The sequence below is a fragment of the Micromonas commoda genome, chromosome 2, assembly GCF_000090985.2.
Source record: "Micromonas commoda chromosome 2, complete sequence".
NCBI classification, from domain to species: Eukaryota; Viridiplantae; Chlorophyta; class Mamiellophyceae; order Mamiellales; family Mamiellaceae; genus Micromonas; species Micromonas commoda.
In genome coordinates, this window is record NC_013039.1 from 658,310 (window position 1) to 685,891 (window position 27,582).

Consider the following 27,582-nt stretch of genomic DNA (forward strand, 5'->3'; position numbering starts at 1 on the left):
TGGCCGCTGTTGTCTCTGCTTCCCGCGTCGTCGCGGGCGCCTCCAGCTCCGTCGCGCTCTCCCGCGGCCGCGCTCAGCTCAAGGCTGTGAAGATGGGCAAGGCTCAGGCCCGTGGCTCCATGGTCGTCGTCGCGGTACGTAAATCGCGCGTTTCCCACCCGCGCGCGGCGAGAAATCCCGTGCGGTTCGCTCGACGATATCGAGGGATGTCGTCTCCAATAGATGACGCGCTCAGTCTCCGCGCTCGTCGTGGTTGAACCGCATGGCGCGCGCCCAACCGGCTCCGCAATCGGGAAAAAAAGAGGATATCGCCGGCCCGCGTAGGGTCTGAGGGCTTGGTTTTATCCGCAATCGCACCGCTCCGTCCGTCGCCGTATACTGACGTTTCCGATCCCGATCCACAGGCCGGCGCCGTCGCCAACGGCTACGCCTCCGCTCTCGTCGAGGCGTGCGCTGACGCCAAGGCTCTCGACTCCGTCCACGGCGACATCGAGACCATCACCGCCTACATGGCTGCCAACCCCGCCATGAGCACCTTCCTGGCCAACCCCACCATGGAGCCCAAGAAGAAGAAGGATGTGCTCGCCAAGCTCGGCAAGGAGGCTTCCTTCCACCCCTTCACCTCCAACTTCCTCAACCTTCTCGTCGACAAGTCCCGCATCGGTCAGCTCGACGCCATCGCTGAGGAGTTCGAGGCTCTCTACTGCGAGTCCACTGACACCCAGGTGAGTGAACGCCCCCCCGTATTTTATCCCTTTTTTGCGCTTTCGGATAGAATGAGCAAGATCGCGACCCGCCGCCGAACCGTATGCTGACCTCATCGCTCCCTTTCTACCCCGGATCAGGTTGCCACCGTGACTTCCGCTGTCAAGCTCGAGAACGAGCAGCAGTTCATGATCGCCAAGAAGATCCAGGAGATGACCGGCGCCAAGAACATCAAGCTCAAGCCCGAGGTTGACCCCTCCCTCCTTGGCGGCTTCGTTGTCACCTACGGCAAGGACGGTTCCGGTTACATTGACATGTCCGTCGCGGGCCAGGTTCGTCAGCTCAAGAACGAGATCGTCGTCGCCTAAGCGATTACGATTCGGTTCTTAGCGGGTGTGTTTGGCCGAGGTGGCATTCCACGGCCAGCGGAATATTGATTTGTTTTCCAAAAATTCGAGCATTCGTGCTATAGCTATGCGACAAGGGTGAAAGCGTCGGCGCAAGACGCATCTCAGGATTGTGATATAGGGGAGCCTATTACCCATTCTAAAACTAAGTTCATCTCGAGAACTCGACGCCCCGTCACCTCGCCCTCGACGCCGCCGACTTGAACAGCTTGCTCGCGGCGTATCGCGCCGACTTGCTCGGGCTCGTCGCGAGCAACCCCGCGAGGAGCTGCCTCAGGCTCGATTTTCTCACCGTCCCTCGCAGGCACTCCCTCAGCGACTCCACCGCGGATCGACCCCCCGCGTCCTCGAACTTGACCAGCATGCGCGCGGACTCCTCCCTCATGTCGTCCGTGTCCGGCAGCCTCACGCCGCCAACCTCCCCTATGGGCGTCCCCCGCTCCACCCGCAGAAGATCCGGGGGCAGGTGAATCACCATCGTCTTGTGGAGCGTCTCCCTCGGCAGCGTCGCGAACAGCGCGGACCTCGCGGCGGGGCTCCCGTCCCGACTCCAAACCTCCCCGCCGCGTCCCATGGTCAGACCCGCGAGGTCGGAGCCCACGACTTTCACGGCGTCGCGATACATCTCCATCAACCCGCGCTCGCTTCCGGTCGCGATCCTCCGAACCTTGTCCACGTCCTCCGCGCCGAGCGCCACGCGCACGTCCCCCGCGTACGACAGCCCGCACAACGAGCCGAGGAGGTCCTCGCGGGAGAACTCCTCGGGTAAGAGGAGGAGCGCGGCGGCGAGCGCGGACCGGGCGTTTATCGATTGCGCCGCCGTCACCCGCGGGTCGATTGCGCCGCCGAGCGCCACCACCGGCTTCTGCATCCTCCCCGCCACGAACATGTGGCGCCAGTTCACGAGGTCGTCGCACATCGCGTTCACGCTCACGACGCCGTACTTGAACGTCGTCGGCGCGAGACGGGCTGACGGATGGATCGTCTTGGTCCACGGGATGAGGGTGTTGTAGTGGACGCCCGCGCCGACGCGGTCCGCGAGCGCCGCGACGGTCCCACCGCCGAGCGCGCGGAGGTGCGGGGCGTAGTGCGAGGGGTTCATCGCCATGTTCCGCCGGTGCCACGCCCTCGGGTCGTCCACCGCGAACACAAAGTCCACCACCGATCCCGTCGCCGCGTGGTCGCGCGCGGACGCGCTCGGGCCTTCGTCGTCGCGGAGGGGCTGCGGCAGGACACCGGAGCCGTACCCGAACGCGTGATTGACCGGGGGCACGTCTTCCAAGACGGCGCGAAGCTCCGTCTCGATCGAAGGGTCGATCATGCCCAAGGACTGCGCGCTAAGCCTATGGTGTCGATGGATAATGTTGGCAGACGTAAAACTGACTGCAGAGTTTTGCTGGCACATCTTTTTGGCAGAAGACGCGTTGGCATTCACGGCAACGCACGATGCCGACCGCCGCGGCGGGAGTGGACCGGTCCGCTCGTGTTTGCAAAACTTGGAATTCAGCCCTACATAGCCCTCTAGTTACACACGCGGCTGCTCAGCCGCCCCCTTGCAAGACGTCCAGTGGCATAAAAATCAGTGCATCCCCAGCCCCCCGGCAACACCCGGCGAGTCTCGCCTACTTGCCGAGGGTCCTCGAGGTGAACTCCTCCGGGGTGATCTCGTCGTAGTCGGTGGCCTGGTGATCGAGATGAACGCCCTCCAGCGCGTTGCGCAGCGCCTGCTTGCTGCTCGCGTAAAGCATCTTGGTCTTCGCCTTGCAGGTGTCCGGCACCCACGACACGAAGAAGATCTTGGAGAGCTGGCACCCGTCGTCGTTCTCCACGTTCCAGTCCAGCACGAGGTACCTGGGCTCGTCCGCGGGGAGCTTGTCGAGCAGGTCCTGGAACTTAAAGTCCGCCTGTGGATCGCGCGGGGGAAGGGACGGGAGGCGGTCAGACGCGTGCGGGATGCGGGGCGATGAAGGGGGACATCTCTCTCGCGCCAACGGACGTCTGCCTCGCGTAGGGACGACGAGACCGCGCGGCGGGGCGATGCGGGGTCTGCGTCCGAGTCGGCGCGCGGCGATCGCGTGCAAACGACGTTACACCGCGATGGGTCGCCCCCGGGAACCGCGTCGGTCACGGATAGGCGCGTCTCTCGCGCCCATCACGAGCGTCGTTGGAACGCACCGAGGTTGGGCAGACGTCGCACACATCGGTCATGGTCCCGGTCGCATCGATCTTGAAGGTGATGAACTTGTACGCGCGCTTCTCCCGGAGGATGGCGAACTCCGCCTTGCACTTATCGGTGGGAAGGACTCCGGACATTTTGACGTCTCCGTCTCTTCTGCTCGGCGCCGCGAACAGTGCCGGTAGGGCGCTGATCTCGAGCAGGAAAGGGCACCTTTTTCCCCCCGCTGTTCTTTGGTCAAGTCGATTCCCAGGCCGCGTCCCCGATCCTCGGTGGGGACGTGTGCCTCACACACGCCGGTGTTCCAACTGGCCGGCTGTGCGGATTTGAGGAGCCGAGATTTGAAAAGCCAGACGAAAGCTTTGGCCGAGCCGACGATCTCGGCCCGGCACACGCACTCGTCACCGCCCGCGCTCCAAGCCCGGGTGCGTATCCAGACGTGACGGCTTGCCTGGCCGTTCCGCTACCCGCCCGTACCGCTCCCGCGAAACGGCGCTACGCGGCCGCCCCAAGCGCGTTTCGCCTCGGCCACCGACGCACCGCACCGACCGCCCCATCGTCGACGCGACAGATGGCCGTCCCCAAGGCTGCCGCGCGAGGCGCCTTCATCCTCTTCGAGGGCGTCGACCGCTGCGGTAAGACCACCCAGTCCACCAAACTGGTCGAGTCCCTCAAGGCTGCCGGCGTCAACGCCGAGCTGTGGCGGTACCCCGACAGGACCACGGAGATGGGCAAGATGATCAACGCGTACCTCCAATCCTCCCTGGACATGGACGACGGAGCCATCCACCTGCTGTTCAGCGCCAACCGCTGGGAGAAACGCGCCGCCATGGAGAAAGCCCTGGGCGACGGCGTCACACTCGTCGTGGACAGGTACTCCTACAGCGGCGTGGCGTTCACCGCCGCGAAGGAGGTCCCGGGCCTCGACCTCGAGTGGTGCAAGGCTCCCGAGCGAGGGCTGCTCCGGCCAGACGCCGTGCTCTACCTCGACATGCCCGTCGACGCGGCCAAAACCAGGGGGGGGTTCGGGGAGGAACGATACGAGACCGGCGAGCTGCAAGAGCGCGTGAGGACACACTTTCGTGTCTTGCGCGAGGACTGGTGGACGATAATCGACGCGAGCGGCACGATCGACGACGTCCACTCAAAGTGCGCCGCCGCCGCCGACGAAGCCATTCAGCGGTGCCGCGAGGGCGCCGAGCTCGCCAGGCTCTGGGACTGAGACGATTGGAGGTGGACGTTCGAGTGGAGGTGGAACATCGCTTAAATATGACGTTTGATTAAATACGACGTTAAGGGTTAGACACACGGAGGACGATTTTTCGCGGTTTCGCTCGGCTCACGCGCTCTCCGCGGCGAGCGCCTTCTCCAGCATCTCCCCCAAGAGTTTGGCCACCTGGGGCACGACGGTTTCCTTGTCGAGACCGTGCGCGTCGCAGTACGCGTTCGCAACCTCCTCGGGGGTCTCACCGCGGTGCAGCGCGATGGGCGGCAACGGCGGCTTGCCGGGGTCCGGGTCCTCCATGGACACCGCGAGCGTCACGAGCCTCTCCCGCCCCGCCGCGGCTTCCTCCGCCGCCTTTCGCTCCTCCTCCGACATCTGCTCCGACATCTGCTCCTTCCGCGCCGCGTCCGAGCGCATCCGCGCGGATACCTGCTCGACGAGGATGGGAATGTCGGTGGTATCGAAGCCGTGCTCGGCGACAAAGTCGGTGACCGCGTTCTCCAGAACGTCGCCCTCGTACAGGCGCAGCGGGTACACCTTGTCGTCGGCGGTGCTGAAGGAGATCTCGTAGATGGGCGCCTTGGGCTCGGCGGGCGGGTCGGCGGCGGCGGCATCCGCCTTTGCGGCGCGGTTGGCCTCGGCGGCCGCGACGGACTCCTGCGTGGACCTGATACGCTCGGCGACAGCCTCGAGCACCTTGCGTTCGGTCTCCTCGTCCAATCCGTGCGTCGCGGCGAAAGCCTTGACCTTCTCGCCGAGGACGTCGCCCCTGAACAGCCTCAGCGATTCCTCCTTGCCAAAGACGGTGATCGGGATGCTGAACACGGGAGCGTTGGGTTCCTCGGGGGACGCCGCGGTGGGCGCGGCCGCGGCATCGGGGGAGGGCGCCGCGTTGGGGAAGACCTTCGCGCGGACCTGCTCGAAGAGGACGGGCACGAGATCCTCCGGGATGCTCTGCCTCTGCGCGAATGCGGTGACGGCGTCCATGAGATTGTCGCCCTCAAAGAGGCGCAGGGGAACGACCTCACCGTCATCGAGGGAGACGGGGAACTCGAAGAGGGGCTCCTTGCTCTGCTTGGACTGCTGGATGTTCTTGGTCACGGCCTCGGCGATGGAAACGAGGCGCCTGGTGACCTCCGCCTTGAGGGTGGCGAGATCGTCCGCGTTGAGGGAATTATCGCGCCCGAACTTCTCGACAGCCTCGTTGACGTTGTCGCCCTCGAACAGGCCGAGATCGACGCGCGTGTCCGCGATCTTGACCGGGATCTCGAGAAACGGAATGTCATCGAGGCCTTGCGCGGGTGCGGCGGGTGCGGAAGCGGCGTCCTGCGCCGAGGCCGTCGCCGCCAGGCCGACGACGAGGAGCAGAGCCAGCTTTCTCCACATTTTTTGGCGCGATTCCGGGCAACGACAAAGGGCGGGGATCCGCCGGTGGGTAACTCGCCGGGTTGGTCTACGTCAGATCGAGAGCCACTTGGCGTCTGTGACAGACCGTGCGAATGCGTCCTGGCAGTCTCGGGATTCGAAGATTCCTGCGCTCTGACGCTGTGACGCTCTGAGCCCAGGCCGCGGAGCCATTAGCAATCCAATTTTGCGCTTCTTGCTGCTCTTGACAAACGAACTGAAGCGAAAAGTGCCTTCCCAGCGAAGGATTTTATCCAACGCGAGCAGCGCGTAGGCGCCGACCATCGAGTGCGTCCAGCGACCTCCCGCGGAATCCCTCCCTCTCGCATGTCCTTCTCGGTTGCTACCTCCCGAACGGCGCCCCTCGCGGCGCTCGGCGCTCGAACCGGCCGTCAGGCGCGCGCCAATCGGTCGCGGGCGATGCGCTGCGTCGCCGCCGCCGCCTCGGAGACCTCCGAGCAGCAGAAGACACTCAAGAAGAACGCCGACGCCATCGCGGACGACCTGAAGGGCGTGACCGTCACCTTCGTCGGCGATAACGAGTCCGCGAACATCGCGGTGGCGCAGGAGGTGGCCAAAGCCCTGGGGTACACCCCGCTGTCCACCCCCGACCTCATCGAGAAAATCACGGACTCGACGCGCGAGCAGATACTCGAGGAGGACGGCGAGGCCAGGCTCGTGATCGCCGAGAACGCGGTGCTCGAGCAGCTCAGCACGCTCATCCGCTGCGCGGTGGGCACGAGCGGCGGCGGGCGGGGCGCCACCGCGCGCGGGGACTGCTGGGACTACCTCTTTGGGCAGTTCACCGTCTGGATAGACGACGCCGAGGCGATGGCCGCGGCGGAGTCTGATCCGTCCACCGCGCCGCAGAGGGAGGCGTACGAGCTCGCGGAGGTGCACCTGGTGATGAGCAAGAAGGAGTGTAAGCCCGGGGACGAGGCGGCGGGCATCGGCGCGCAGGCTCTGGAGGCCATCGGGTCAATCATCAAGGACGATCCGCAGGTGCCGGGCAAGAAAGGGTTCTACGTGAAGATGGGGTGCAGGGGAGACTGGCCCGTGTTGCAGCCGCCGGGATGGGACGGGACCAAGGAGGGCATGGTGGATCCAAAAACGGGTAAGCCGTACAGGGACGCGGAGCAGGCCGTGGCGCCCAAGACCGGCGAGGTGTGACTAACTAGTAGCTACGTTTGTTATAGAAATCCTTCATTGCGGTGGTTTCTTCGGTGAGGTGAACATGTTCGGTCTCTTCTTCGGCTTGGCCTCCTTGTCCTTGTTGAACGCCGATCGGATCATGGCCTTGTATATGGACTTGAGCATCCCCTTCTTCTTCGGTGGCGCGGCTGTCTCCTTCTTCTTCGCCGCAGTCGCCGGCGGCGGCTTTGGAGGGCTGGGAGGATCCTCAGCCGGGGTGATTTCGGGCTCGGGCGCGGGCTCGGGCTCGGGGGTGGGCGCGACGGCGCGCGCGGGTGCCTCAACCTTCGGCGGCACCCTGTGCACCCGTGACAGCAGAGACGTTCTCTTCAGCTGCCTCGCCTTCTGCCAGTCCACGCCGGCTGAGAGCGCGGGAGCCGCCGCCGACGACGCCGCCGCCGACGCCGAACCCGCCGCCTCCGCCGCAGCCTCCTCGAACCTCGCCGCCAGCGCCGCCGCCGCCGCCGCCGCCGACTCGTCCTCCTCATCGAACTCGATCGGCACCCGACCGACCCCCGAGCCGCCCCTCTCCAGTCCCTCGGCGACGAGGTGCCCGAGATCGGGCGTCGCGGGGGCGGCGGGGGGCGGTCCGGGAGATCCCGCCCCGGAAAGACGCGGCGCACCCTTAACGCCGCCCCCCGCGCGGGAGAGCGTCGACGCGACCAGGAACCCGAGGTCCGGCGTCGGGGGCGGGGGGTCCGGCGGGAGGGGCGGGGCGGGGGTGCCGTCGGGGGTGCCGTCGTCGGGGGTGCCGTCGTCGGGGGTGCCGTCGTCGGGGGTGCCGTCGTCGTCGCCGGATGAGGAGGAGGACGACGACGATGAGGAGGACGACGACGATGAGGAGGAAGGCGAGCCGGGCCGGGCGGGCGGCTCGACGGGCCCGGCCGACGTCGCTCGCGGCATCCGCGGCGGCGGGCTCATCGGCGGCGATACCACCCGGGGTGCGGTGCTCCCCGGCGGGGACGGAGCGGCGGAGCTCTCGATCCACCGTTGGACCCGCTCCGTCGGATCAAACTCTCGAAGCGGGCTCGGATCCGGAGAAGCCGCCGACCGCTCGCTACCGCCGGCTCCCCCGGGCGCCATGGACGCCATGACGGCGGCGGCGAGCTCAGCGGCGGCGGCCTCGTCCCTTCTCCTCTTAGTGTCGGTGTCGATGTCGTCCTCGTCGTCCTCGTCGTCCTCGACGTGGAGCAGCATCTTCTGAACCTTCCCCTTGATTCGCGCCTCGAGCGTGTCCCGCGCGGCTCTCTCCGGCGCCGCCGCCGCCATCGACGATGATTCCACCCCGACGCGAAGCCTGGCCACCACGTCGGCCTCCACCTCCTCGCGTATCTTACGGCGGATGTGCTCCTCCGACGCGGTCAGCGAGGAGGCGCGGGGGGTCGCCGCCGGGGTCGTCGCCGCCGACGACGCCATTCGCATGCTCCTCACCTCCTCCTCGGCGGCGGCTCGAGCGATAGCCTCCGCCCGGGCGCGCGCCTCCGCCTCCTCCCTGAGCCGCGCCGCCTCCTTCGCGGCGTACTCCGCGCGCGTCCTAGCCTCGGTCTCCGCCCTGACGACCTCGATCACGCGCTCGTGCACCCTGGCGTCGTCGACCCTCCTTGACCCTCCTTGACCCTCCTTGACCCTCGCACCATCCGCCTGGATCCTCGCGAGGACATCCGCCTCCACCTCCTCGCGAAGCCTACGCCGGGTCTCCTCCATCTCGCGGCGCCACTCCTGCTCCATGCGCGCTCTGGCGTCGGCCTCGGCGCGGGCGCGCGCCTCGGCCTCGTCCCGCAGGCGCGTCGCCTCACGAGCCGCAGCCTCGGCCACCGCCCTGGCCTCCTCCGCGGCTTCCGCCCTGCGCGTCGCCGCCGCGCGTTCGGCTCGCGCCTCAGCCTCCGTCTTGGCCGCGTTCGCAGCCGCGGCGACAGCCTCGGCCTTGATCCCGGCGATGCCATCGGTCTCGGCGCCCACCGTCTCGGCGTTCTTCGCGTTCATCCGCCGGTCCGTCTCTCGTCGCTCAGCCTCGACCTTTCCGGCGTACTCGACTTCTTCCTCCTCGATCCTGGCCCTGAGCCTCTCGGATTCCTCGGCTTTGGCCCGTTCGGCGTCCTCCAGCTTGGCGCGGTTGACGCTCTCGGCGATTTCCATCCGGACTCGCTCGCGTTCCCGCGCGTCCACGCCCCTCGCGACGTCCCTCGCGCGCCTCTCCCGGTCAGCCTTGGCCCTCGCGTTGGCCCTCAGCTCGGACCGGATGATGGCGCGGTAACGCTCGTCGGCTTTCGCGATGGCGCCGAGCTCGGCGCGCTCAATCTCCGCGGCGCGCTCGGCGAGCTCCCTCTGCCGGAACATGACGCGTTCCTCGGCCATGATTCGAGCCTCGGCGGCGTCGAGATCGCGTTGGATTTCCTCGGCTCGCTTCTCCTCCTCGAGGCGAATCGCGGCTCTCCTCTCCGCCTTGGCGAAAGCCTCGGCGGCGTCGGCCTCAGCCTTAGCTCGAGCCTCAGCCTCGGCTTTGATGCGAGCCTCGGCTTCGGCTTTGACGCGAGCCTCGGCCTCGGCTTTGACGCGAGCCTCGGCCTCAGCCTTAGCTCGAGCCTCAGCTTCAGCCTTAGTGCGAGCTTCGGCCTCCCTGGCCTCAGCCTTAGCGCGAGCCTTGGCCTCAGCCTTAGCGCGAGCCTTGGCCTCAGCCTTGGCGCGAACCTCGGCCTCTCTGGCCTCAGCCTCGACCTTCTCCCGCAGGGCGGCTTCAGCCTTTTTCGCCTCTTCTCTGGCCTTCGCGTAGGCTTCCTCCTCCGCAGCCTTGGCCCTCGCGCGCGCCTCCCTGGCCTCGGCCTCGGCTCGCAACCGGGCCTCCTCTGCTTCCTCCTCCCTTCCCTTCGACGGCGAAGGAACCGGCGGATGCGAATCGGCAGCCCGTGGATGCGAATCGGCCGCCGCCGCCTCCCGAGCCGGCGACGGCGGCGCCGTCGGGTCGGGCCCCGTCCTCGTCGCCTCTTCAATCGCGAGCCGCCACTCCTCAGCCGCTGCGAGCGACGACATGCCGAACAAGAACCGCCTGGATCCCACGGAAACCTCGAGCGTCGCGGGGGATTCGCTCCCGGAAGACGACGACGACGCGGAGGCTCGAGCGTCCGACGGGTCCGCGAGGCTCACCGCCGCGACCGGCACCGGGTCCGAGCTCGACGCCATCACGAGCAACTTCCCGGGAACGAGGACCAGGTACCTCGGACGACGACGCGGGTGCCGCCGTCCTCGTCGTCGTTCACCGTCTCCCGACGACGACACCCCCGCGTCTTCCGAGCCGCGTTTGAGCACGGTTCGCGCCTGGTACCGTTCCGCCGACTGATACGCCCCGGATCGAACGTCGCGAAGGAGCGATTCAAACACGCCGGCGTCTGCGGCGGATTGAAACTCGAACCTCCCGAGCTCCGTCCCGGCGGGCGTCGAGCGAAAGCCCCGGGACACGAGTCGAACGACGACGCCGCGCGGTCCCTCCGGCGGCTTCGTCTCCACGTCCGTCGCGTCCAGGACGCGAACCAGCGTCTGCCGAAGTTCGCCGGTGCTCCGACACCGCCGCGCCGCGTAGCCCTCAATCGCGTTCCCTTCCACGTCCACCCTCAGCGTCACCGCAGATCTCGTCTCCCTTCCCGCCGGGCCCCGCACGGCGTCGACGGTGAAGCTGAACAGGAAGTGCGCGGTCAGGCCGAGCTCCACCGAGCGCCAGTACCGGTCGAGCACCAACACGTCCCCGTCGACGCCGGAGCCGCCCGCCCCAGGATGCCGAACCCCGTTCGACTCGGGACGTCCTCCTCGAGTCTGAGGCGCGCGGTTCAGCGCAATCGCCGTCCTCGTCGCGTCCGCGAGCGCCGCGCGCGTCTCCGCGTCGAGTCCCGCCCATCGCCGCGCTCGTCCTCCCGGCGCGCTCGTCCCCGCGTGCTCGTTCTCGTCCCCAAACGCCGGAGTCCGTCCGTCCTCGCCCGCCTTCCCTCGAGTATTCCCGGGAGTATTCCCGCGAAGATTACCGCGAACGTTCCCGCCCTCCCTCAACGCGTCGATCCAACCCTCCGCGCCTCGCGGGTCCGAGTCCAGCGCCGCGAGCGCCAGCCTCACGCGTCCGTCCCCCGTGACGACGTCGAACTCGCCCGGCGCTGCGCCCCTTCGAACGGTGGCGATGGCGGTTTCGTCGAGGGAGACGGCGTGCGTGACTCGGACGTCGGCGCCGTACACCGTCGTCGCGGATGCGTCCCCGACGTCGCACTCCTCCATGAGGAACAGGCGTCCGCCCGCGGTGATGACCGCGAGACGCTTGGACCACCCGCCGCCGCATCGGACGGCGCGCTCGGGGGCTCCGGGGCGCTCGCGGGGGCTGTTTCTGAGCAGGAGGACGCCGGAGGTTAAGATTCGCGCGTCGAGGGACGCGAGGGACTCGGGGAGGCGGTCGTCGTCGAGGGCGGGGTTCCACGCGCCGCGGGAGAGCCGTCGCATCGCGTGTCCGAGCGCGCGCGAGTCGTTCTCGCAGCGCATGCGATATTCCACGGTGACGACGGCGGTCCCTTCCCCCCGTTCCCCCCCGTCGTCGTTCTCGTCGTCGTCGTCACGCTTCCGATGCCGACCCGATGCCGAGGCGACGTTGACGAGGACCGTGTTCCGCCACTCGCGCACGTCGTCCTCGTCCAGCCACCTGGCGTACTCGTCCACGAAGTCCCACCGATCCTCGTCGTCGTCCTTAGCGCGCGCCTCGAAGCTCACGACGTCGGCGACGTCCACCGTCCGCACCGTGCGGCCCCGAGCGTCCACCTCCACCAGCCGGTCGCCGCGGGCGTCCACCCGAAGCAAGCGCGTCGCCGGCTCGTCCGTCGCGCAGCCGAACGTGAGGACGACATCCGGCGGGAGCACGCCCGCGTCCATCGTCGACGCCCCGCCGAGCCGCCCCTCGGCGCCCCTTCCTATGGGCCGTCCGGTCCCCTTCCCCGTTCAAATTTGTCGCCTAAAAGTCTCAAAAAGAAGTTGGGAAGAGTACTCGCGAGGGTGATTGAGACGAGACAATGTGATTAACATGCGTACTGTTACACAGATTTTTAGGTAGACTACCTAAAAGGTCTTGACGCCGCCGTTCAAGAAGCTGATGTCGATGTTCGTGGCGTTCTTGCGGTTCCTCAGCGCCCTGATGTAGTCCAGCTGAACCTTGAGCTTGTCTTTTTGCTGATCGGTGTATCCCGAGTTCGAGATGTCGAGTCCGCTAGACCCTGTGAGGAGCTTGAGACCCGTGGACTGGGCCTCGAGGACGGTCTTCTGCGCGTCTGAGACGGCCTTCGCCTTGATCCTCGTCGCCTCCGCCTCCGCAGAGCGCAGCGTCTTCTCCTTCTCGTTCAGAATCTTGCCGACCTCAACCTTGGTCAGCTCGCGCTCCACCAGCGCCTTCTGCAGGGACGTCTCCTTGTCGTTGCGCTCGTTCTGCAGCTTGGTCTCCAGCTGCTTCCGGGCGACGTTCTCCGGGATCTTGATCCGACCGATGTGAAACTGATCCAGCACCGCCGGGAGCGCGGGAGCTTCGGCCCATCGTGTGATCACCGCCGCCCGCAGAACGGACTCCACGTTCTCGCGGTTCTCGAAAAAGTCCGTGAAGGAGATGTCGATGGATGCCCTGTTCTTGATGGCATCCTTGGCGCGGCTGGCGATGATGGTCCTGTACGACGTGGCCATGGACTTGTGCATCTCGCCGATCTTGTCCTTCTGCAGCGTGTACGTCAGGTGAACGTCCAGCACGAACTCGAGGCCGATGCTGTTGTCGCCGCCGGAAGCGGAGAACACTGACAGCTCGTCGAGATCCAGGACGTGCGCGTCCGCCTGATACGTGAGGAACTTGTAGTCCGGGCCGATGGCGTAGCGTCCGGAGTCGTACACCTTGGTGACATCGACCGTGCCCGTGGACTTGCGCTGCTTCAGGCCGTACTGGTGGTACTCGACGTAGGAGAAGGACAGGGGCAGGAGGATGACCATGAGGAGCAGGCCGATGCTGCACACCGAGACGAAGGCGCCGGCGTAGTCTTTCTTTTCCTCCCAGGAGAAGCTAATCGAACGTCCGTTCATGATCGCCATGTCGCCAGGCGAGAGGAGCGACGACGGATGGTTGAATGATAGGAAACCCTCCGATGTCGCGTCGCTGGGGGCGTGTGGGGCACGAGCCGGCGGCGTTGATCCATATCAGTCTTTTGAACTTTTAGATATTGTTAACTCTCTGACGTCAGCCCTAGCTAGACAGTGTCGTCTAATAGCGTTGTGTCTACCGCTCTTCACTTGCGCGTGAGCCCACGGGTTGCGAACATGGCCTTCGACTGGGATGACGACGACGACAGGACTTGCTTCAAGAACGTTTCGCTCGGCGGATTAGTGACGGCGATCCTCGTCGTCGGCGCCTCCCTGCTAGGAACTTCGTTGAAAAGGCTTGAATCGACCGGTGCGTGCTTTAAAAATCGCCCCTTCTCTCGCGCCCCTCCGCAGCGCGGGATACTCACTCTCGCGTATCCCGATTTCCCTTGACGTTCAGAGTACGGCCTCGCGTACGACTGGCACTCCAAGACACTTGCAGACGAGGCCTTGTCGGGCGGCCTTCACCTGGGTCCCCCCGGCTTCATTTTCATCAAGTTCCCCAGCACCCAGATCAGCGCCGATATCAACGATGCCACGTGCGTTTCGAAGGACGGCCTCAGGGTCAAGTTCGGCGTCTCCTTCCAGTACCAGCTTCCCATGGAGTGGGTGAAGCCCGTGGTGGTCAAGTACAGGAACATGGACAAATGGGGGGGCATCGTCTACGCCGCCGGGATGTCCGCCGTGCAGCACTCGTGCTCGAAGTACGACATCTCAAACTTTCAGAATAAGCGCGGCATCATCCAGAGCGAGATGGAGTCGAAGCTCAGAATCAAGCTCGAGGGCCCCAACGGCGACGGCGCGGGCGGCGTGTACGCCAGAGCGATCTCCCTGCAGCTCACCAACGTTGAGCTCCCGGAGGAATACCGCGAGGCTGTGTCCGAGAAGCAGCAGGCTGACGAGGACATCGAGTTGGCAAAGAACCAGCGCACACAGGAGACCACCAAGGCAAACACCGAGCTGCTCGCCGCCAAGGAGGAGGCGAAGAAGATCAATAACACGGCCACGAACGAGGCGGAGGTGATCACCATCGAGGCCACCGAGAAGGCGGCTGAGACGAAGTACGCGTTTGAGATCGAGGCGGCTCTCTACAAGAAAATCAAGACCGACAACTTTGCCAAATTCGAAAGCATCTTACAGTACATGGCGAACAGGCTGTTTGAAGAGAACGAACGTCCCGTCAACGCAATGATGTCCTCGCCGGTGTACATTCCTTCCCAGACGGTGAATATCGGCGAGATGACCTACCAGTTGTAAGGTTGAGAGGACGGCGGAGTTGCATGAAATCCATGCGTTGCATGACTTTTTAACGTTAATTATGACAAGGCGTGTATGTCTTTTTCATCCTTCGGAGTGTACCCTGGCATTTGTGCAGCCAACTGTTGAGGCAGTTGCTGACGTAAGAAATGGCCCCTGCGCTTTTCCGATGGGGCGGCCGCCGCACTCTCACCACCGCGCGAGTCGCCCCGACACGACCGCGTCGACGAAGATGAACGCCGCCGCCGTCGCCACCACCTTCGCCTGGAGCACCTTCGCCGCTCCCCTCAGGCTCCGCGTCACCCGCGGCGCGTTGAGGACCGCCCCCGCGCGCGCTCTGCCTCGCTCCGCGCGTGCCGAGGCCAAGCTCATCGACGGCAAGGCCATCGCCGCGGACGTGCGCGAGGAGGTCCGCGTGGGCGTCGCCCAGATGAAGGAAAAAATCGGCAAAGTTCCCGGTGCGTGAGATCCGAGACGGCGCGCGATCATGAGCTCCGTTCACCCCCCCCGAGGGACCCCCGTCGGACCGTCTCTCGCGCCGCGATCCCTAGGACCAAAATCTCACCGCCGTTTCTCCTCCAACCGTCGTGACGCGCAGGCCTCGCCGTGGTGCTCGTCGGCGAGCGCAAGGATTCCCAGACGTACGTCAACGCGAAGAAGAAGGCGTGCGCCGAGGCCGGCATCGACTCCTTCGGCACCGACCTCCCCGGCGACGCCACCGAGGAGGAGGTCCTCAAGGTGGTCGCCGACTACAACGCCGACCCGAACGTGCACGGCATCCTGGTGCAGCTCCCAATGCCCGACCACATCGACGAGGAGCGCGTCCTCGGCGCCATCTCCTACGAGAAGGACGTCGACGGATTCCACCCGCTCAACACCGGGCGTCTCGCGCAGCGCGGCAGGGAGCCCCTCTTCGTCCCGTGCACCCCGCGCGGGTGCATCGAGCTCCTGGAGCGCTCGGGGATCGAGATTGCGGGCAAGGAAGCCGTCGTCGTGGGCCGCTCCAACGTCGTCGGCATCCCCGCCGCGATGCTCCTGCAGAGGCGCGACGCCACCGTGACCATCGTGCACTCCAGGACGCCCAACTCCGAGGAGATCGTGCGCAGGGCCGACATCGTCATCGCCGCCTGCGGCAGGATGGAGATGGTCAAGGGCTCGTGGCTCAAGCCAGGCGCCGCGGTCATCGACGTCGGCATCAACGCCAAGGATGACCCCAGCAAGAAGTTGGGGTACAGGCTGGTGGGCGACGCGGACTTCGAGTCGTGCAAGGAGGTGGCCGGCGCGATCACCCCCGTGCCCGGCGGTGTCGGTCCCATGACCATCGCCATCCTCCTCAAGAATACCATGGAGGGGGCCATGCGGGCCTACGGGATGATGTAGATACTTTTGATTATGTAGAACTCCTGGCTCGGCTTGGCTGGCACGCGTCTTTTTCAACCGATGTAAACACGTGATTACGTCATCTTGCTCCGCGCTCTCGATATCTACACACGCGCCGCCATGGCGGAGGATCACCCCGGGGTGGACGACGAGCTTCGGGAGCAGCTCGAGTGTAACGTGTGCACCGACGTGCTCCTGAATCCGGTCACCACGCCGTGCGGGCACACCTTCTGCAAGGAGTGCCTGTCCCGGGCGGTTGACGTCCGGAATCAGTGCCCTCTCTGCAGAACCATCCTACTCGTCGGAGCGTGCGCGGAGATCCCGGTGAACGTCACGCTCGCCAGCGTCATATCCAAGCTACTTCCGGCGTCGCTCGCCGCGAGGCGCGAGCGCGCGGCTCAGGAGGCGGCGGGAACCAGGGCCACTGACGGAGGGGTTCCTGATGGGAGGGAGGGGTTACTGCCGATCTTCGTCATGTCCGAGATGTTCCCCTACCAGAAGATGCAGCTGAACATCTTCGAGCCGAGGTACAGGCTCCTGGTGAGGAGGGCGATGGAGGGTAACCGCAGGTTCGGCATGGTGGAGTACGATCGCGGCACCAGGGGAATGAAGAGCCTCGGGTGCGAGGTGGAGATCACGCAATGCGACCCGCTTCCCGATGGGCGCTTCCACATAAACATCACGGGACGACGGCGTATCCGCATCCTATCGTCGAGGGTCCAGGACGGCTACGCCCTTGCGACGGTCCGATACCTGCGCGACGACGACAATGACCTGGTCGGTGTGTCGGAGCGGATCTCCATCATGCCGGACTCGCGCAGGTATCTCGGAGACGCCCTCGCCGAGATGGAATCCTTGGAGGACGACGAGTACGTGAAGAGTCTGATGTCGCTGGTGCAGAACACGGCGCGCGGCTTGCAGGAGACCACGTCCAAGATGCTCGCCAATATGCACCGGGCTCCACCGCGGATGCGACGGCATTTTCGCGCGCATCACGCGCAGGTGGTGATGGTACTTCACCAGGTCGCCAGCGGCGTGCCGCTGGAGACGACCGACGCGGAGGAGCTGAGCTGGTCGCTCGCTCAGGCCACCCGGGCGCTGGATGTGAGCAACACACTGGGGGCCGAGTCGTTCCTGGCCATCGCCACCGCGAGGGAGAGGATGATACTCGGGCTCCACTGCCTGTGTCACATGATCGGAGTCGCGCGCGAGCTGAGCGCTCGTCTGGACAAAGAGACGGACGACGGCGACGGGGAAGGCAAAGAAAACGGGGAGGACGCTGACGACGACATGGAGGAGGACGGGGACGTGGAAGAGGAGGAAGAGGAGGAGGAGGATGTAGACGAGGACGAAGACGAGGGCGATGAAGAGGAGGAGGAGGAGGAGGAAGAGGAAGAGGAGGAGGAGGAGGAGGAGGCGCCGGACGATTCTCAGGCGGAGGCGATTCGTTAGATGAGTGTGAATTTTTCTTGACCGACCCGCTGCGCGCCAACCCTCCTTTCGCCAAAAACTCCATTGCGCCCGATTATTCAAAAAGTGGGAGCTCAGAAGGCCGTCGCGCGAAGGAGGCGGGCCATCATGGCGTCGAGCTTCAGCGCCAAGCGCGCGGAGAATGTCTCCGCGCTGCTTGGCGAGGTGGTGAAGCGCCTGGTCGACGTCGAGGTGCGCGAGATCCCTCCCCGATATCCCCCGCCCCAACCCTCGGCCCCGACGAGATTATAGATCTGGCCCGAACGACAGCCCCACTCACTGACCGGACCCACTGACCAACCCACCCAGGAGCACGACGAGAACTTCGGCATCGCCCACAACTACTGCGCGTATCACACGCGCCACCACACGTTCCCGGACACCGACCCGTACAAGGTCGACGACGCCCTCGACGCCCTGCGCGAGCGCCTGGGCATCCACGCGCAGCTCGACAAGCAGCTGGCGCTGGACATGCTGGTCGCGCGGTTCCGGCGCGTGGAGTGGCGCACGGACACCCCGGACGTGCACGCGCGGGTCATCTCCCTGCTCCTCGAGCTCAGCAGAAACCCGCTGCGGACGAAGTACACGCACATCGACGCGATGGCCGCGCTGGGCGAGGACGATTTGGGCACGAACGACGCATCGGACCGAGACCAAGCGTCGGACCGAGACCAAGCATCGGACCGAGACGAACCCGACGACGACGTCGACGACGCGACGTCCGACTCCACGCTCAGCGACTGGACCGACGACGAAGAAGAGGACGGCGACGACGACGCACGCGCGGAGAGGCTGAGGCTCGGCGTGGAGGAGGCGGTCGCCGCGAGGAGGGACGCGCCGCGAGGGGGCGAATGGGTGCGAGGACGTCGAAGCGGCGCGCCGGCGGATGGGACGGACGACGACGGGGACGGGGACGACGGGGACGAAAAGTCGGCACCCGGGGACGGGGACGATGCGGCGACGGACCCCGAGTTCAGGTGGAGCGACCTGCGCGTCGACGACGAACCCGCGTGCGCCGCGCCGGATCGAGACGAGTGGGAGTGGGACCCGAGGGCGACTCGGGGACGCTCGCGCGGGGGCGCTGGCGACGCGGTGGTCGCCGCCGCCGCACGGCTCCTGCCGGCGCTGGCGTCCGCGCGGGGGCGCGAGGGCGCGACGCTCGTGGGCGCCTGGGACGGATCCACCGAGTCAAAGGTGGTTGGCGACGCGTTGCACGCGCTGCAGGGCGCGGCGCCCGCGAGAAGGGCGCCGGGCGCGGCGGTGCCGCACCTGTCGCCCGCCGCGCTCGCCGCCGGTTTGGAGCGCGCGGCGGACGCGGCGGCTACGCTGGACCTGGTGGAGCGCGCGGCGAACGCGGTGCTCGCGACGCCCGCGCCCGTGTTGAGGGTTTCGTCGCAGAACAACGCCGGTCGACGCTCCGGCTATCCGTCGCTCGGGTCCGTCGGCGCGTCCATCGGCGGTTTCGGTCCCACGATTCGAGCATTCGCCGCGGCTCTCGCGCGGCACGTTCGCGAGCTGCGGGAGGAGCTGGCGCCCCTCGTGCAGAGGGCGGCGGGGCTCGCCGCGGGCGGCGCGGGCGATAAGGCGGGCGCGCCGACGCTGCTGGAGCTGCGCGCGGCGGTCCGTTCCGTCGCGGCGCGAGCGAGGGTTCTGGACTCGCTCGCGGCGGCGGCGTTACGCCCTCGGTTAGCGACGGGATTCAATTCGGGTGGGGAGACTTCGAAAAGGCCCGGCGGGTTCGACTGCCCCGCGTCCAACGCGGCTCGGTGTCTCACCGCGCTGCACCGCGCGTGCGCGGCGCACCAGATGACGTCCAGCTGTGCCGGCGACGGCGACGGCGGCGACGGCTTCGTGACGTCGCTCCGGCTGCTGTGCTCCGCCGCGCAGCCGTACCTCTCGGCGCTGCACCGGTGGCTGGAGCGCGGCGAGGTGGTGGCGGATCCGGGCGGGGAGTTGTTCGTGTGCGCGGGACCGGAGGAAGGGGTGGCGGCGATCGGCACGGAGGCGCACTGGGAGGGCGGGTTCGTGCTCCGGCGGAACAACGCGGATGGTTCGGCGACGTGCCCGGAGTTTCTGGCGCGGCACGTCGACGAGCTGTTGGCGGCGGGCAAGTCGGTCAGGCTCCTTCGAAGCGGCGCGGGGGGGGCGGGCACGGCGCCGAAGATGGAGTCGCACCTGTGCGTGGATTTCTGCGACGCCGTCAGGCGCGCGTTGGAGACTTCGCGGGTGCCCGAGGATGCCGACGCGGGGAAGGAAAACGCATCCCCGGGGATGGAAAACTCGGCCGACGCGACGACTCGCGCCGCCGAGGACGACGAGAGCGTGCGACTGCTCAGCAGCGCCACCCTGGAGGCGTGCCCGCCTCCCCGCGTGGACGACGACACCGACGACCACGACCACGCGCCCGGGTTCGTCGTCAGCGCCGGGATGGGAACGGACGCGGCGGCGGCGGAGGCTGAGTCGCTCGTCGCCGCGGGTTTGGCGGGGTCCACCGCGCGGCTGGCTCCGTTCGTGGGTGAGCGCGCGGAGTGGAGTGGGACCCACTTCGATGTCCCGCGATCCATCGCGGCGGCGGCTGAGCTCGACGCGTGGCTGAGGACGAGCGCGGACGCGAGATCCCCGGCGACGTGCCCCGCGGGATCTCTCATCGCTCGAGCCGCCGTCGCCCCGGCGCGGGCGCGGGCGGCGGCGGTGGGCTCGGCTCTCATGTCCCGCCTCCGCGAGGACTGGCGCCTCGGCGCGCACCTCGCGGCGTTACGCGCGGTGTTCCTCGGGGGCGCCGGCGAGGCTGCGCACTCGTTCGCGTCGTCCGTGTTTGAACGTCTGGACGAGACGCGGGTGAGCGGCGGGGGCGACCTCGACGCCCCAAGCTCCGAGTCGTGTTCGCTCCTTGGCTTCGCCGACGCGTCCGAGATTAACGCGGCGCTCGCGGACGCCCTCGCCGCGGACGGCTGCGGCGACCTACCGGATCCGAGCGACGTCGCCGTCGACGTCATGCCGCCGCTCATCGCCGATCCCGCTCACGCGGGCGCGGTGGGCGCTCGGCGGCGGTCGATTTGGGGCGATTCCGGCGTCGGTTCCGAGTCGGCGGGTGAAGGCGCGGCGAGACTCGACGCGCTGTCCCGGCTCCGACTCTCCGTCAAGACCCCGTGGCCGCTCGCGTTGGTCGTCCCGGAGTCGTGCGCCGACCGCTACAACGCGTGCGCGACGTTTTTGCTGCAGCTCCGACGCGCGAGGGCGTCGGTGGAGGAGGCGAGCCGCGCGGGGTGGACCCCCGAGGCGAGGCGCGCGCCCGGTGGCGTTTTAAGCGGTCCGCACGCGCGCGCGCTCCTCGCCGAGCTCCGGCACTTCACCCAGGCGCTTCACGAACACGTCATCGGGCGCGTCCTGCACCACGCGTGGCTGGAGCTCGAGAGGGACGTGGCGGACGCGAGATCGCCCGGCGACGCGAGGCGAGCGCACGACAAATTCCTCGACGTCGTATGTGCACAGTGCCTCGCGTCGCCGGATCCCACGTGGACGCTCCTCGCGGGGCAGACGCGCGCGGCGCTGGGAATCGCGTGCGACTTTGCCGCCGCGCAGAGGAGGGCGGGTGCGAAGGCGAGGGCGTCGGGCGAGGGCTGGGAGGCTTCCCCGGGGCCCGGTTACGGTTCAATATACGCTCCGGTGCCTGAGGGGGAGGCGGAGAGGCTGGCGGGGGCGTTCAGGCGCGCGCGGTCGTACGTGCTGCGCGTGATCGAGAGCAAGCTGCGGGTCGGGACGTACCCGGAGCTGCACGAGCTCCGGTTGAGGCTGGATTTCAACGGGTACTACGGCACAGACGCCGGCGGCGAGTCTTGAGACTTGGACGTAGCACGTGCTGTCGTCTCATTTTTAAAAAGTGAGGGGGCGCGCGGCGGAGGAGAGGGCGGCGCGAGCTGACGAGTAATACGAAGGCAATGTTGGGTACCATCTCGGACTATTTCTACCTTCGTACTATTTCTTGCACTCCTTGCACTTAGAGCGCTGACGGCCGTGCTCGCAGATTCCAGACCCACCGCACTCCTTGCATAGATAGCGCTGACGACCGTGCTCGCAGATTGCAGACCCACCGCACTCCTTGCACTGAGAGCGCCGACGACCGTGCTCGCAGATTGAGCCCCCGCCGCACTCCTTGCACTCAGAGCGCCGACGACCGTGCTCGCAGATTGATCCACCGCCGCACTCCTTGCACTGAGAGCGACGACGACCGTGCTGGCAGATTTGAGACCCACCGCACTCCTTGCACTTAGAGCGCTGACGGCCGTGCTCGCAGATTGAGCCCCCGCCGCACTCCTTGCATGCAGAGCGTACGCGACTGTGCACGCAGATTTGAGACCCACCGCACTCCTTGCACCGACTGCGCTGCTTCCCGTGCGGACAAGCGCTGCACACCTTGCATCTCGACCGAGGCTTCACCCCGTGCTCGCATGGCCCCTTCGTGTGAGGGGCTCTCTTCCTCTTCACGCCCTTCTTCATCGCATCCTTCTCCTCCTCTTCGCTCTCCGATCCCTCCATCTCGGCGACGCTGGCGTACAGCCGGTCGAGGTTAGGTCGCCAAATCGTCGACATCCTCCCTGCGAGATCCTCCGACTTTTCGTCTTCTCCATGGTCGTCCGCGGGAGGTTCGACGTTGACGGCGGGGGGTTGGTGGTGGTCGTCGTCGGGCTCTTCCTTAACGACGACGGGGTCCCTGCTCAACAAGTCTGGGTGCCAGATGGTGCTCATGGCGCACGGCGATACGAGTTATGACGACCTGGGGTCGGGGTCGAGCGTTCCGAGAAAACTGACGGTGACGGCACTCGCCTCGGGCGCTCCGATAGGAACTCGGGGCCGACTCTATGGCGAAATTAACTCAAAAATAAACCCCCAAAACTTTGCCCTTCGGTCTGATAAATTTGGCGTGCAGGTCGGTTGCGATTTTCGCCTCCTCGATTTTCCGGACATTTTAGGGTTTCGGTATTTTTGGTTTTAAGGCGCGCGATCCCGGAGCTGCGGCCCTTTTACAACGCGCCTCTACGCGTCGTTGATAGCCCATCTTTAACGCGTTCGTCTGCGTCGTTAACGTGTCAGCATGGGTAAGATTGGAAAGGGTACAGGATCGTTCGGCAAGCGTCATAACAAGAGCCACACGCTGTGCAGGCGGTACGCAAATCTCTAGCCCCATTTTACTCTCCCGTTCGCGCCGCGACCTCCATCCCGGAACTCGACTGACCATCGCATCCCTGATGCCCCAACAGGTGTGGTCGACGCTCTTACCACATCCAGAAGTCCACCTGCGGCGCGTGCGGTTACCCCTCCGCCCGCAAGCGCAACTGTGAGTACTCGCCGGACCCCACATCGCACCGCGAAAGCGACCGTGAAATAGCGTGCCCAACACAAAAGGGCTGGCGACGACGCTGCCGACGATGCCGAACCGAACGCTGACGCGACCTCCCTCTCCCTTTTTTCTCTCAGACAACTGGTCCGTGAAGGCGATCGGCCGCCGCACCACCGGCACCGGCCGCATGAGGTACCTCAAGCACCTCCCCCGCCGCTTCAAGAACGGCTTCCGCGAGGGTGAGTAAGCGCGTCCCATCTTTCTAGGGTCCGAGTGGTGAAAAAGAGCGAGTGGGGCGGGGTCGCGACGACTGCGGAGTCCGCGCGGAGTCCGTCGCGGACGACGTCCGGTTTTCGACCGTCTCGAAAGGCGTTCCCTACGCGACGGGGACGCCGCGGCGGTCGTTCGATCGGGCGATGGACCGCGCGCGGCTCGTCGCGGACCCCAACCCCTCGCGAAGATGCTCCCGACGCTCGCACAAGATTTGCACAGCCCGAAAGACGTGCCGCTGACCCGCCAACCCTCTCCTCTCTCCCATTCAGGCACCCAGGCTGTGTCCAAGAAGCGTGCTGCCTCCGAGTAAATCCGTGATGCGGGTTTAGGGCGATCGCGTGGTGGCTACTTCGCGTTAGCTTAGGGGTAGATTGTTACACAAGGAACTCGTTCCAGTCAAGTGAAAAAAAATCCGCACGTCGTCACATGAGGTTGTTGTCGCGCATGGCCTTCCGCACCTGCTCGAGCGTAAGGAACATCACCACGTTCCAGCTGCCCAACCGCCCAAAGTTCGGGAGGAACCCTTTCCAGAACGCACCCAGTCCCTCCACCCTCGCCGTCGTCACCGCGCAATCCAAGAAACCGGAGTACCGCCCCGCCATGACCCTCGACTTGATGACGTCCACCGGCGAACCCACGACGCAAGCCACGAACCCGGCGCCGAGACCCGACAGTATGTGGCACGGCACCCCGTCGCTCATCCCCGCCGAGAGCAGACTTGACTTGACCTGATCGTAACTCGCCAGCTCGGCGGCGTTGATTATAGCGTTGCGCATGATGTTGGGCGAGAGGCCGGTCCACAGCGCCGCGACTCCCTCCTGTTTGGCGATTATTCCGTACGCCTTGAACGCGCTCGGGTACCTTCGCGGCGCGCCCTCGGGAAGCTTACCCTCCGCCTGCATCCGCACCTTGACCAGATCGGTGGGCGACGCGATGGTGATCCCCACGGCGCCGGTTGTGAGACCCGCGGCCACCTTGAGATGGAGTGGCACGTCGCCCACGTGGTCTTTGCCGACGTAGAGGTCCTTGATGGGCTCGTACAGGCCGATGCGCAGGCCTCCGAAGAGAACCTGCCTGTGTATTCCCGGACCGATACCCTTCCACAGCGCCGCAGCGCCCTCTTCCCTCGCCACGGTCGCCACCGTGCCGAGCATCCCGCGATACTTGGGAGGGCCCGAGGAGCCAGCCTGCAGCTGCAGTCGGACCTTGGCGGTGTCCAGCGGGATCGTGCATGCTTCAGCGAATGACGCGGAGAATGCGCTCGCGGCGAGGTTGCCGACGAAACTGTTGCGCTGTCCCGAGCTCGGAGGTGGGGGCGACATCCTCCCCGTGATTTGCAGAGTGATGAGTCGACTGACCTAAACCAGGGCGTTGGTGAAATGCAACTTGCCGCCGCGATACTAAGTGTTACTCTCTAAATGCTGCTACGTTCGGTCTGCGCCCTGGACCCCGCGGCGATGTCATCAGGGCTCTGCACAGCCCGTTGCTTCGTCTCCTCGGCCATCCTGGCCTCCCGCCTCCTCGCAAGCTCCGCGGCGATTAGCGCAGCCTCCGCCCGGGCCTCCTCCTTCTCCTCCTCGGTCAGCTCGACGGGCTTCAACGCCTCCGCCCGTCCCTCCTTGTATCCCTCGATGAATTCCTTCACCCCTTCCCTGTACGCCGCCATCCGGGTCTTATAAAAGTGCTTGAACTGCACCTTCCATGCCTCCAGCCCCACGCGCTTGCCGGCCTTGAGCATCCCCTCCAGCTCCTCCGCGACGCCGTCGAGGTCCTGGTCCCACTCGGCCCGGCCCGCGTCGGCCGCCGCCTCGGCTTCCCCTCGCGCGATGCGCTCCCGCCGCTCGCGCTCGAGCCGCGCCTCGCGCTCCCTCTTCGGTTCGCCGTTGTACCACCGCCACCCGTCCACGTACGACGTGATCCCGTCCCACCAGCACGCGAGGTGCTCTCCCGCGCTCATGCTCGAGATCCGCGGAAACTTCCCGGGCGGGTCCGGCATGGGCCTCGGCCACACGATCTCGCGCAAGTCATTCCGCAGGTAGTCCCAGGCCCGCCGAGCGAGCGCGCCGGCGACCCCGCGCTTCGTCATGTCCCGCGGTCGAACCGCGCCCCCCACGACTGGCAGCTCGCCTGGAATTTTTGTGACTCGTATGAGATGCCGCGACTGGATAAGCTCATCACATCCACGGGAGCATCCACGGGAACATGGCCTGCATCGCCCGCCCAACCTTTTACCCCGCGAGCGCGACGGCGTCGTTCCGTCGAGATCGGTCCCGCGTCGCTCGCGTCGCCACCCCTACGCGCGCCGCGGCGCAGGCGCGCGACGACCCGCGTGCCGATGACGTCCAAACCTGCGTGACGAGGATGAGCAGGCGCGCCGTGGCCGCCGTGGCCGTCGCGGCGGCCGCGCTCCCAGCCCTCCCCGCCCGCGCGGAGGACGTTAAGATAATCTCCGATAAGGAAGGGTTCGGGTCGAAGGCGGCGAAGACCGGGGACCTCCTCCTGGTGAACTACGTCGCGACGATCGACGGTGGCAAGATGGTGGACACTACGTTGGGTGGAGAAAAGTACTTCACCAACGGCATGCAGCAGTCGGTCCAGCCCGCCGCGGCGAGGCCGGTCATCGTGAAGGTGAACGATCTCATCACCCCGGTCCCTGGGCAGCCCAAGGGGTTGAAGAAGGGCGTGGAGGGCATGCGGGTCGGCGGCGTGAGGACGTTCGAGGTTGCCGATTGCTTCGGCCCTTCGGCGGTGCGCTCCCCTTACGCGCTCATCCCCGGCGGTTCCACCGTGACGTACGAGGTGACCGTGCTGAGGCTGAGCGACACCGGGCCGGACGCGCTGTTCAAGGACGTGGCGGGGTGCGGGCTGGGAGGTGCCAACACCATGGTGAACGGATGCGATTCGATCGTGCCCACAGAGTAGCCTTCAATTTTTTTTTGTTAACGATTAGCACGACCATTCGCCTTCAGACACAGACGTCCGGCGCGCCGCCGCCAACATGGGCGAGTTCAGCATCGACGGGTTCCCCATGCTCGGGCAGATGACCTGGGTGAACGTCTTCGATCCTCCCGACATAGGCTCGGGTTGCTTCCGCGGGTTCGGTCGGTCCCGCGCGTCGGAGGCCACGACGAGGATCCCGGAGTCCTGCCTCGGCACCTGGCGGGTTGATGTCGAGTGGAGCGGGCTGAGGGAGATGATCATACACGACCGGGGGATCATCTGGAAAGGGTCGTACGTGGTCGCGGAGGAGGTGCTCGTGGAGGACGTCACCGACGGTGGCGCCAACCTTCGCTTCACAGTCTTCGTCCCGCTCAACCCCAACGCTTGGACCGACGGACCCGCGCCGGGCATCCACGAGTCCTTCGACATCACCATCCAGGCGCGATCGTGGTGCAGCGGGGTCTTCAAGAGGCAGGGCGACGACGAGCGACTCCTCACGGTGGAGGGAAGGCGGTTAATGTCGGACGAGGAACGTAAACGGACGATGCCCACGCTGGTGCGCACGACCAGCAAGGATCCGGAGCGTTCGTGCCCCGTCTGCCTGTTCGGTTGGGAGGAGGACGGCGTGGTGCAGGTGGAGACGAGTTGCGGGCACAGCTTCTGCTTCGGGTGCGTGGTGTCGGTGTGCAACATGACCCCTCCAAAGGACAACGGCGAGTGTCCGATATGCAGGAAGGAGGTCTCGATGGACTCGCTCAGGCGCGTGACTCGAAGATGACTCATCGGGAGACGCTAATCTTAACCGCGTCGGGCGACGACTCGTCGCCCGACTCATCGCCGTACATGTACTTGTCCAGGACGTTCTCCTTCAGCCACGCGTCCGTGAACCACATGTGCTGCCCCGGGCACTCCGCCAGCACCAACCGCCCGCTCTCGTCCAGCGCCCTCAAACCCAACCAGTCCTCGCGGTACATCGCCTGTGCCCTCAGCGGAACCAAGGGACCCGGCGGGTTCCCTGGCTCGTACGTCGAGAACCACGCGCTGTCCCTCGGCTCCACGACGGTATCCTCCGTGAACCGCACGAGGACCAGGCGACGCAGCGAGCTCAACGCGCGCTTGTACGTCTCGTTCTTGACCTCCCTCTCGTTGTTGACGTCCGGCAGGAACGGGTTGTGCGCCAGGTATCGCGTTTGCGCCCTCGGGTCCTTGAAGTACTGCGCCTGCACCACGGATGAGCGGGTGAACGGGGAGTACGCCGCGGCTTCGATGGCAGCCTCCGCCGCGCGACAGAACGCGCCGGCGTCCGTCGTTGGGGAGAAGACGTCGCACCCGGGCAGCGACGCGACCCCTTGGTGCGGTCCACCCATCGTGACGAGCGTCTTGACCTTGAGCCTGTCCGCGCATCGCTGCGTCGCCGCGCGAATGAAGAGGGAGCCCTGCGAGAACCCGATGGCGTTGAAGCCGTTTTGGAGCTCGGGTATCGCCGCGAGGCGGTCGCACGCCTGCGCGACTTGGTCGTTGACGTTACCGAAGTACCCGTGCATGGTGTCCGCCGCGGGGCTTCCACCGACCATCACGTTGTGGACGTATATCCCGGGTACCGCGGACTCGACGAACGTCTTCAATCTGCCCATCGTGCCCGGGTCGCAGCAGTTGTCGCCCATGCCGTGCCACATGACGA

At 66.2% G+C, this 27,582-nt stretch overlaps 18 protein-coding genes across 18 annotated transcripts; 9 read left to right on the forward strand and 9 right to left on the reverse strand.

The window, feature by feature from the left end:
• The first annotated feature begins 71 nt into the window (after positions 1–71).
• Positions 72–1,257, forward strand: ATPD (H+-or Na+-translocating f-type, v-type and A-type ATPase superfamily). The gene is made up of 3 exons (XM_002499494.1): positions 72–134; positions 405–725; positions 846–1,257. Exons 1-3 carry the CDS (start codon positions 93–95, stop codon positions 1,071–1,073), a joined length of 591 nt encoding a protein of 196 aa, XP_002499540.1. The 5' UTR covers positions 72–92; the 3' UTR covers positions 1,074–1,257.
• Positions 1,258–1,287: 30 nt separating this feature from the next.
• MICPUN_79022 (predicted protein) lies at positions 1,288–2,433 on the reverse strand (the record flags this gene model as incomplete). The annotated part of the gene is made up of 2 exons (XM_002499976.1): positions 1,288–1,485; positions 1,588–2,433. 2 exons carry the CDS (start codon positions 2,431–2,433, stop codon positions 1,288–1,290), a joined length of 1,044 nt encoding a protein of 347 aa, XP_002500022.1.
• Positions 2,434–2,445: 12 nt separating this feature from the next.
• On the reverse strand, positions 2,446–3,440 carry MICPUN_107767 (actin depolymerisation factor). Its single transcript, XM_002499977.1, has 2 exons — positions 3,288–3,440; positions 2,446–3,016 (listed from the first exon to the last, which is right to left on the reverse strand). Exons 1-2 carry the CDS (start codon positions 3,423–3,425, stop codon positions 2,735–2,737), a joined length of 420 nt encoding a protein of 139 aa, XP_002500023.1. The 5' UTR covers positions 3,426–3,440; the 3' UTR covers positions 2,446–2,734.
• A 419-nt stretch (positions 3,441–3,859) lies between these two features.
• On the forward strand, positions 3,860–4,510 carry MICPUN_78442 (predicted protein; the record flags this gene model as incomplete). The annotated part of the gene is made up of 1 exon (XM_002499495.1): positions 3,860–4,510. One exon carries the CDS (start codon positions 3,860–3,862, stop codon positions 4,508–4,510), a length of 651 nt encoding a protein of 216 aa, XP_002499541.1.
• Positions 4,511–4,627: 117 nt separating this feature from the next.
• Positions 4,628–5,899, reverse strand: MICPUN_56224 (predicted protein; the record flags this gene model as incomplete). Its single annotated transcript, XM_002499978.1, has 1 exon — positions 4,628–5,899. One exon carries the CDS (start codon positions 5,897–5,899, stop codon positions 4,628–4,630), a length of 1,272 nt encoding a protein of 423 aa, XP_002500024.1.
• Positions 5,900–6,244: 345 nt separating this feature from the next.
• Positions 6,245–7,087, forward strand: MICPUN_56223 (predicted protein; the record flags this gene model as incomplete). The annotated part of the gene is made up of 1 exon (XM_002499496.1): positions 6,245–7,087. The coding sequence occupies one exon, from the start codon at positions 6,245–6,247 to the stop codon at positions 7,085–7,087; it is 843 nt and encodes a 280-aa protein (XP_002499542.1).
• Positions 7,088–7,120: 33 nt separating this feature from the next.
• On the reverse strand, positions 7,121–12,004 carry MICPUN_98990 (predicted protein; the record flags this gene model as incomplete). Its single annotated transcript, XM_002499979.1, has 1 exon — positions 7,121–12,004. The coding sequence occupies one exon, from the start codon at positions 12,002–12,004 to the stop codon at positions 7,121–7,123; it is 4,884 nt and encodes a 1,627-aa protein (XP_002500025.1).
• Positions 12,005–12,140: 136 nt separating this feature from the next.
• On the reverse strand, positions 12,141–13,195 carry MICPUN_56221 (predicted protein; the record flags this gene model as incomplete). The annotated part of the gene is made up of 1 exon (XM_002499980.1): positions 12,141–13,195. The coding sequence occupies one exon, from the start codon at positions 13,193–13,195 to the stop codon at positions 12,188–12,190; it is 1,008 nt and encodes a 335-aa protein (XP_002500026.1). The 3' UTR covers positions 12,141–12,187.
• A 225-nt stretch (positions 13,196–13,420) lies between these two features.
• On the forward strand, positions 13,421–14,500 carry MICPUN_56220 (predicted protein; the record flags this gene model as incomplete). Its single annotated transcript, XM_002499497.1, has 2 exons — positions 13,421–13,553; positions 13,644–14,500. 2 exons carry the CDS (start codon positions 13,421–13,423, stop codon positions 14,498–14,500), a joined length of 990 nt encoding a protein of 329 aa, XP_002499543.1.
• Positions 14,501–14,732: 232 nt separating this feature from the next.
• MICPUN_79165 (predicted protein) lies at positions 14,733–15,880 on the forward strand (the record flags this gene model as incomplete). Its single annotated transcript, XM_002499498.1, has 2 exons — positions 14,733–14,958; positions 15,099–15,880. The coding sequence occupies 2 exons, from the start codon at positions 14,733–14,735 to the stop codon at positions 15,878–15,880; spliced, it is 1,008 nt and encodes a 335-aa protein (XP_002499544.1).
• Positions 15,881–16,000: 120 nt separating this feature from the next.
• MICPUN_56218 (predicted protein) lies at positions 16,001–17,332 on the forward strand (the record flags this gene model as incomplete). The annotated part of the gene is made up of 1 exon (XM_002499499.1): positions 16,001–17,332. The coding sequence occupies one exon, from the start codon at positions 16,001–16,003 to the stop codon at positions 17,330–17,332; it is 1,332 nt and encodes a 443-aa protein (XP_002499545.1).
• Positions 17,333–17,458: 126 nt separating this feature from the next.
• MICPUN_56217 (predicted protein) lies at positions 17,459–21,190 on the forward strand (the record flags this gene model as incomplete). The annotated part of the gene is made up of 2 exons (XM_002499500.1): positions 17,459–17,542; positions 17,621–21,190. 2 exons carry the CDS (start codon positions 17,459–17,461, stop codon positions 21,188–21,190), a joined length of 3,654 nt encoding a protein of 1,217 aa, XP_002499546.1.
• Positions 21,191–21,269: 79 nt separating this feature from the next.
• Positions 21,270–22,026, reverse strand: MICPUN_107766 (predicted protein). The gene has a single exon (XM_002499981.1). It carries the CDS (start codon positions 21,938–21,940, stop codon positions 21,326–21,328), a length of 615 nt encoding a protein of 204 aa, XP_002500027.1. The 5' UTR covers positions 21,941–22,026; the 3' UTR covers positions 21,270–21,325.
• A 358-nt stretch (positions 22,027–22,384) lies between these two features.
• Positions 22,385–23,372, forward strand: RPL37E (ribosomal protein L37e). The gene is made up of 4 exons (XM_002499501.1): positions 22,385–22,513; positions 22,609–22,685; positions 22,826–22,927; positions 23,231–23,372. The coding sequence occupies exons 1-4, from the start codon at positions 22,443–22,445 to the stop codon at positions 23,269–23,271; spliced, it is 291 nt and encodes a 96-aa protein (XP_002499547.1). The 5' UTR covers positions 22,385–22,442; the 3' UTR covers positions 23,272–23,372.
• An 11-nt stretch (positions 23,373–23,383) lies between these two features.
• On the reverse strand, positions 23,384–24,283 carry MICPUN_78421 (mitochondrial carrier family; the record flags this gene model as incomplete). Its single annotated transcript, XM_002499982.1, has 1 exon — positions 23,384–24,283. One exon carries the CDS (start codon positions 24,281–24,283, stop codon positions 23,384–23,386), a length of 900 nt encoding a protein of 299 aa, XP_002500028.1.
• Positions 24,284–24,375: 92 nt separating this feature from the next.
• On the reverse strand, positions 24,376–25,047 carry MICPUN_56213 (predicted protein; the record flags this gene model as incomplete). The annotated part of the gene is made up of 1 exon (XM_002499983.1): positions 24,376–25,047. One exon carries the CDS (start codon positions 25,045–25,047, stop codon positions 24,376–24,378), a length of 672 nt encoding a protein of 223 aa, XP_002500029.1.
• Positions 25,048–25,163: 116 nt separating this feature from the next.
• Positions 25,164–25,883, forward strand: MICPUN_56212 (predicted protein; the record flags this gene model as incomplete). Its single annotated transcript, XM_002499502.1, has 1 exon — positions 25,164–25,883. The coding sequence occupies one exon, from the start codon at positions 25,164–25,166 to the stop codon at positions 25,881–25,883; it is 720 nt and encodes a 239-aa protein (XP_002499548.1).
• Positions 25,884–26,680: 797 nt separating this feature from the next.
• MICPUN_79104 (palmitoyl-protein thioesterase) lies at positions 26,681–27,577 on the reverse strand (the record flags this gene model as incomplete). Its single annotated transcript, XM_002499984.1, has 1 exon — positions 26,681–27,577. The coding sequence occupies one exon, from the start codon at positions 27,575–27,577 to the stop codon at positions 26,681–26,683; it is 897 nt and encodes a 298-aa protein (XP_002500030.1).
• Positions 27,578–27,582: the final 5 nt, after the last annotated feature.

Excerpts from the sequence above, each read along its gene's own strand:
- ATPD (XM_002499494.1), top strand. The coding sequence starts at position 93 with ATGGGCAAGGCTCAGGCCCGTGGCTCCATGGTCGTCGTCGCG. Across the intron at positions 135-404 it reads GCTCCATGGTCGTCGTCGCG|GCCGGCGCCGTCGCCAACGG; the intron begins GTACGTAAATCG and ends CCCGATCCACAG. Across the intron at positions 726-845 it reads GCGAGTCCACTGACACCCAG|GTTGCCACCGTGACTTCCGC; the intron begins GTGAGTGAACGC and ends ACCCCGGATCAG.
- MICPUN_107767 (XM_002499977.1), bottom strand. The coding sequence starts at position 3,425 with ATGTCCGGAGTCCTTCCCACCGATAAGTGCAAGGCGGAGTTCGCCATC. Across the intron at positions 3,017-3,287 it reads GCGACGTCTGCCCAACCTCG|GCGGACTTTAAGTTCCAGGA; the intron begins GTGCGTTCCAAC and ends CGCGATCCACAG.
- RPL37E (XM_002499501.1), top strand. The coding sequence starts at position 22,443 with ATGGGTAAGATTGGAAAGGGTACAGGATCGTTCGGCAAGCGTCATAAC. Across the intron at positions 22,514-22,608 it reads AGCCACACGCTGTGCAGGCG|GTGTGGTCGACGCTCTTACC; the intron begins GTACGCAAATCT and ends ATGCCCCAACAG. Across the intron at positions 22,686-22,825 it reads CTCCGCCCGCAAGCGCAACT|ACAACTGGTCCGTGAAGGCG; the intron begins GTGAGTACTCGC and ends TTTTTCTCTCAG.
- MICPUN_107766 (XM_002499981.1), bottom strand. The coding sequence starts at position 21,940 with ATGTCGACGATTTGGCGACCTAACCTCGACCGGCTGTACGCCAGCGTC.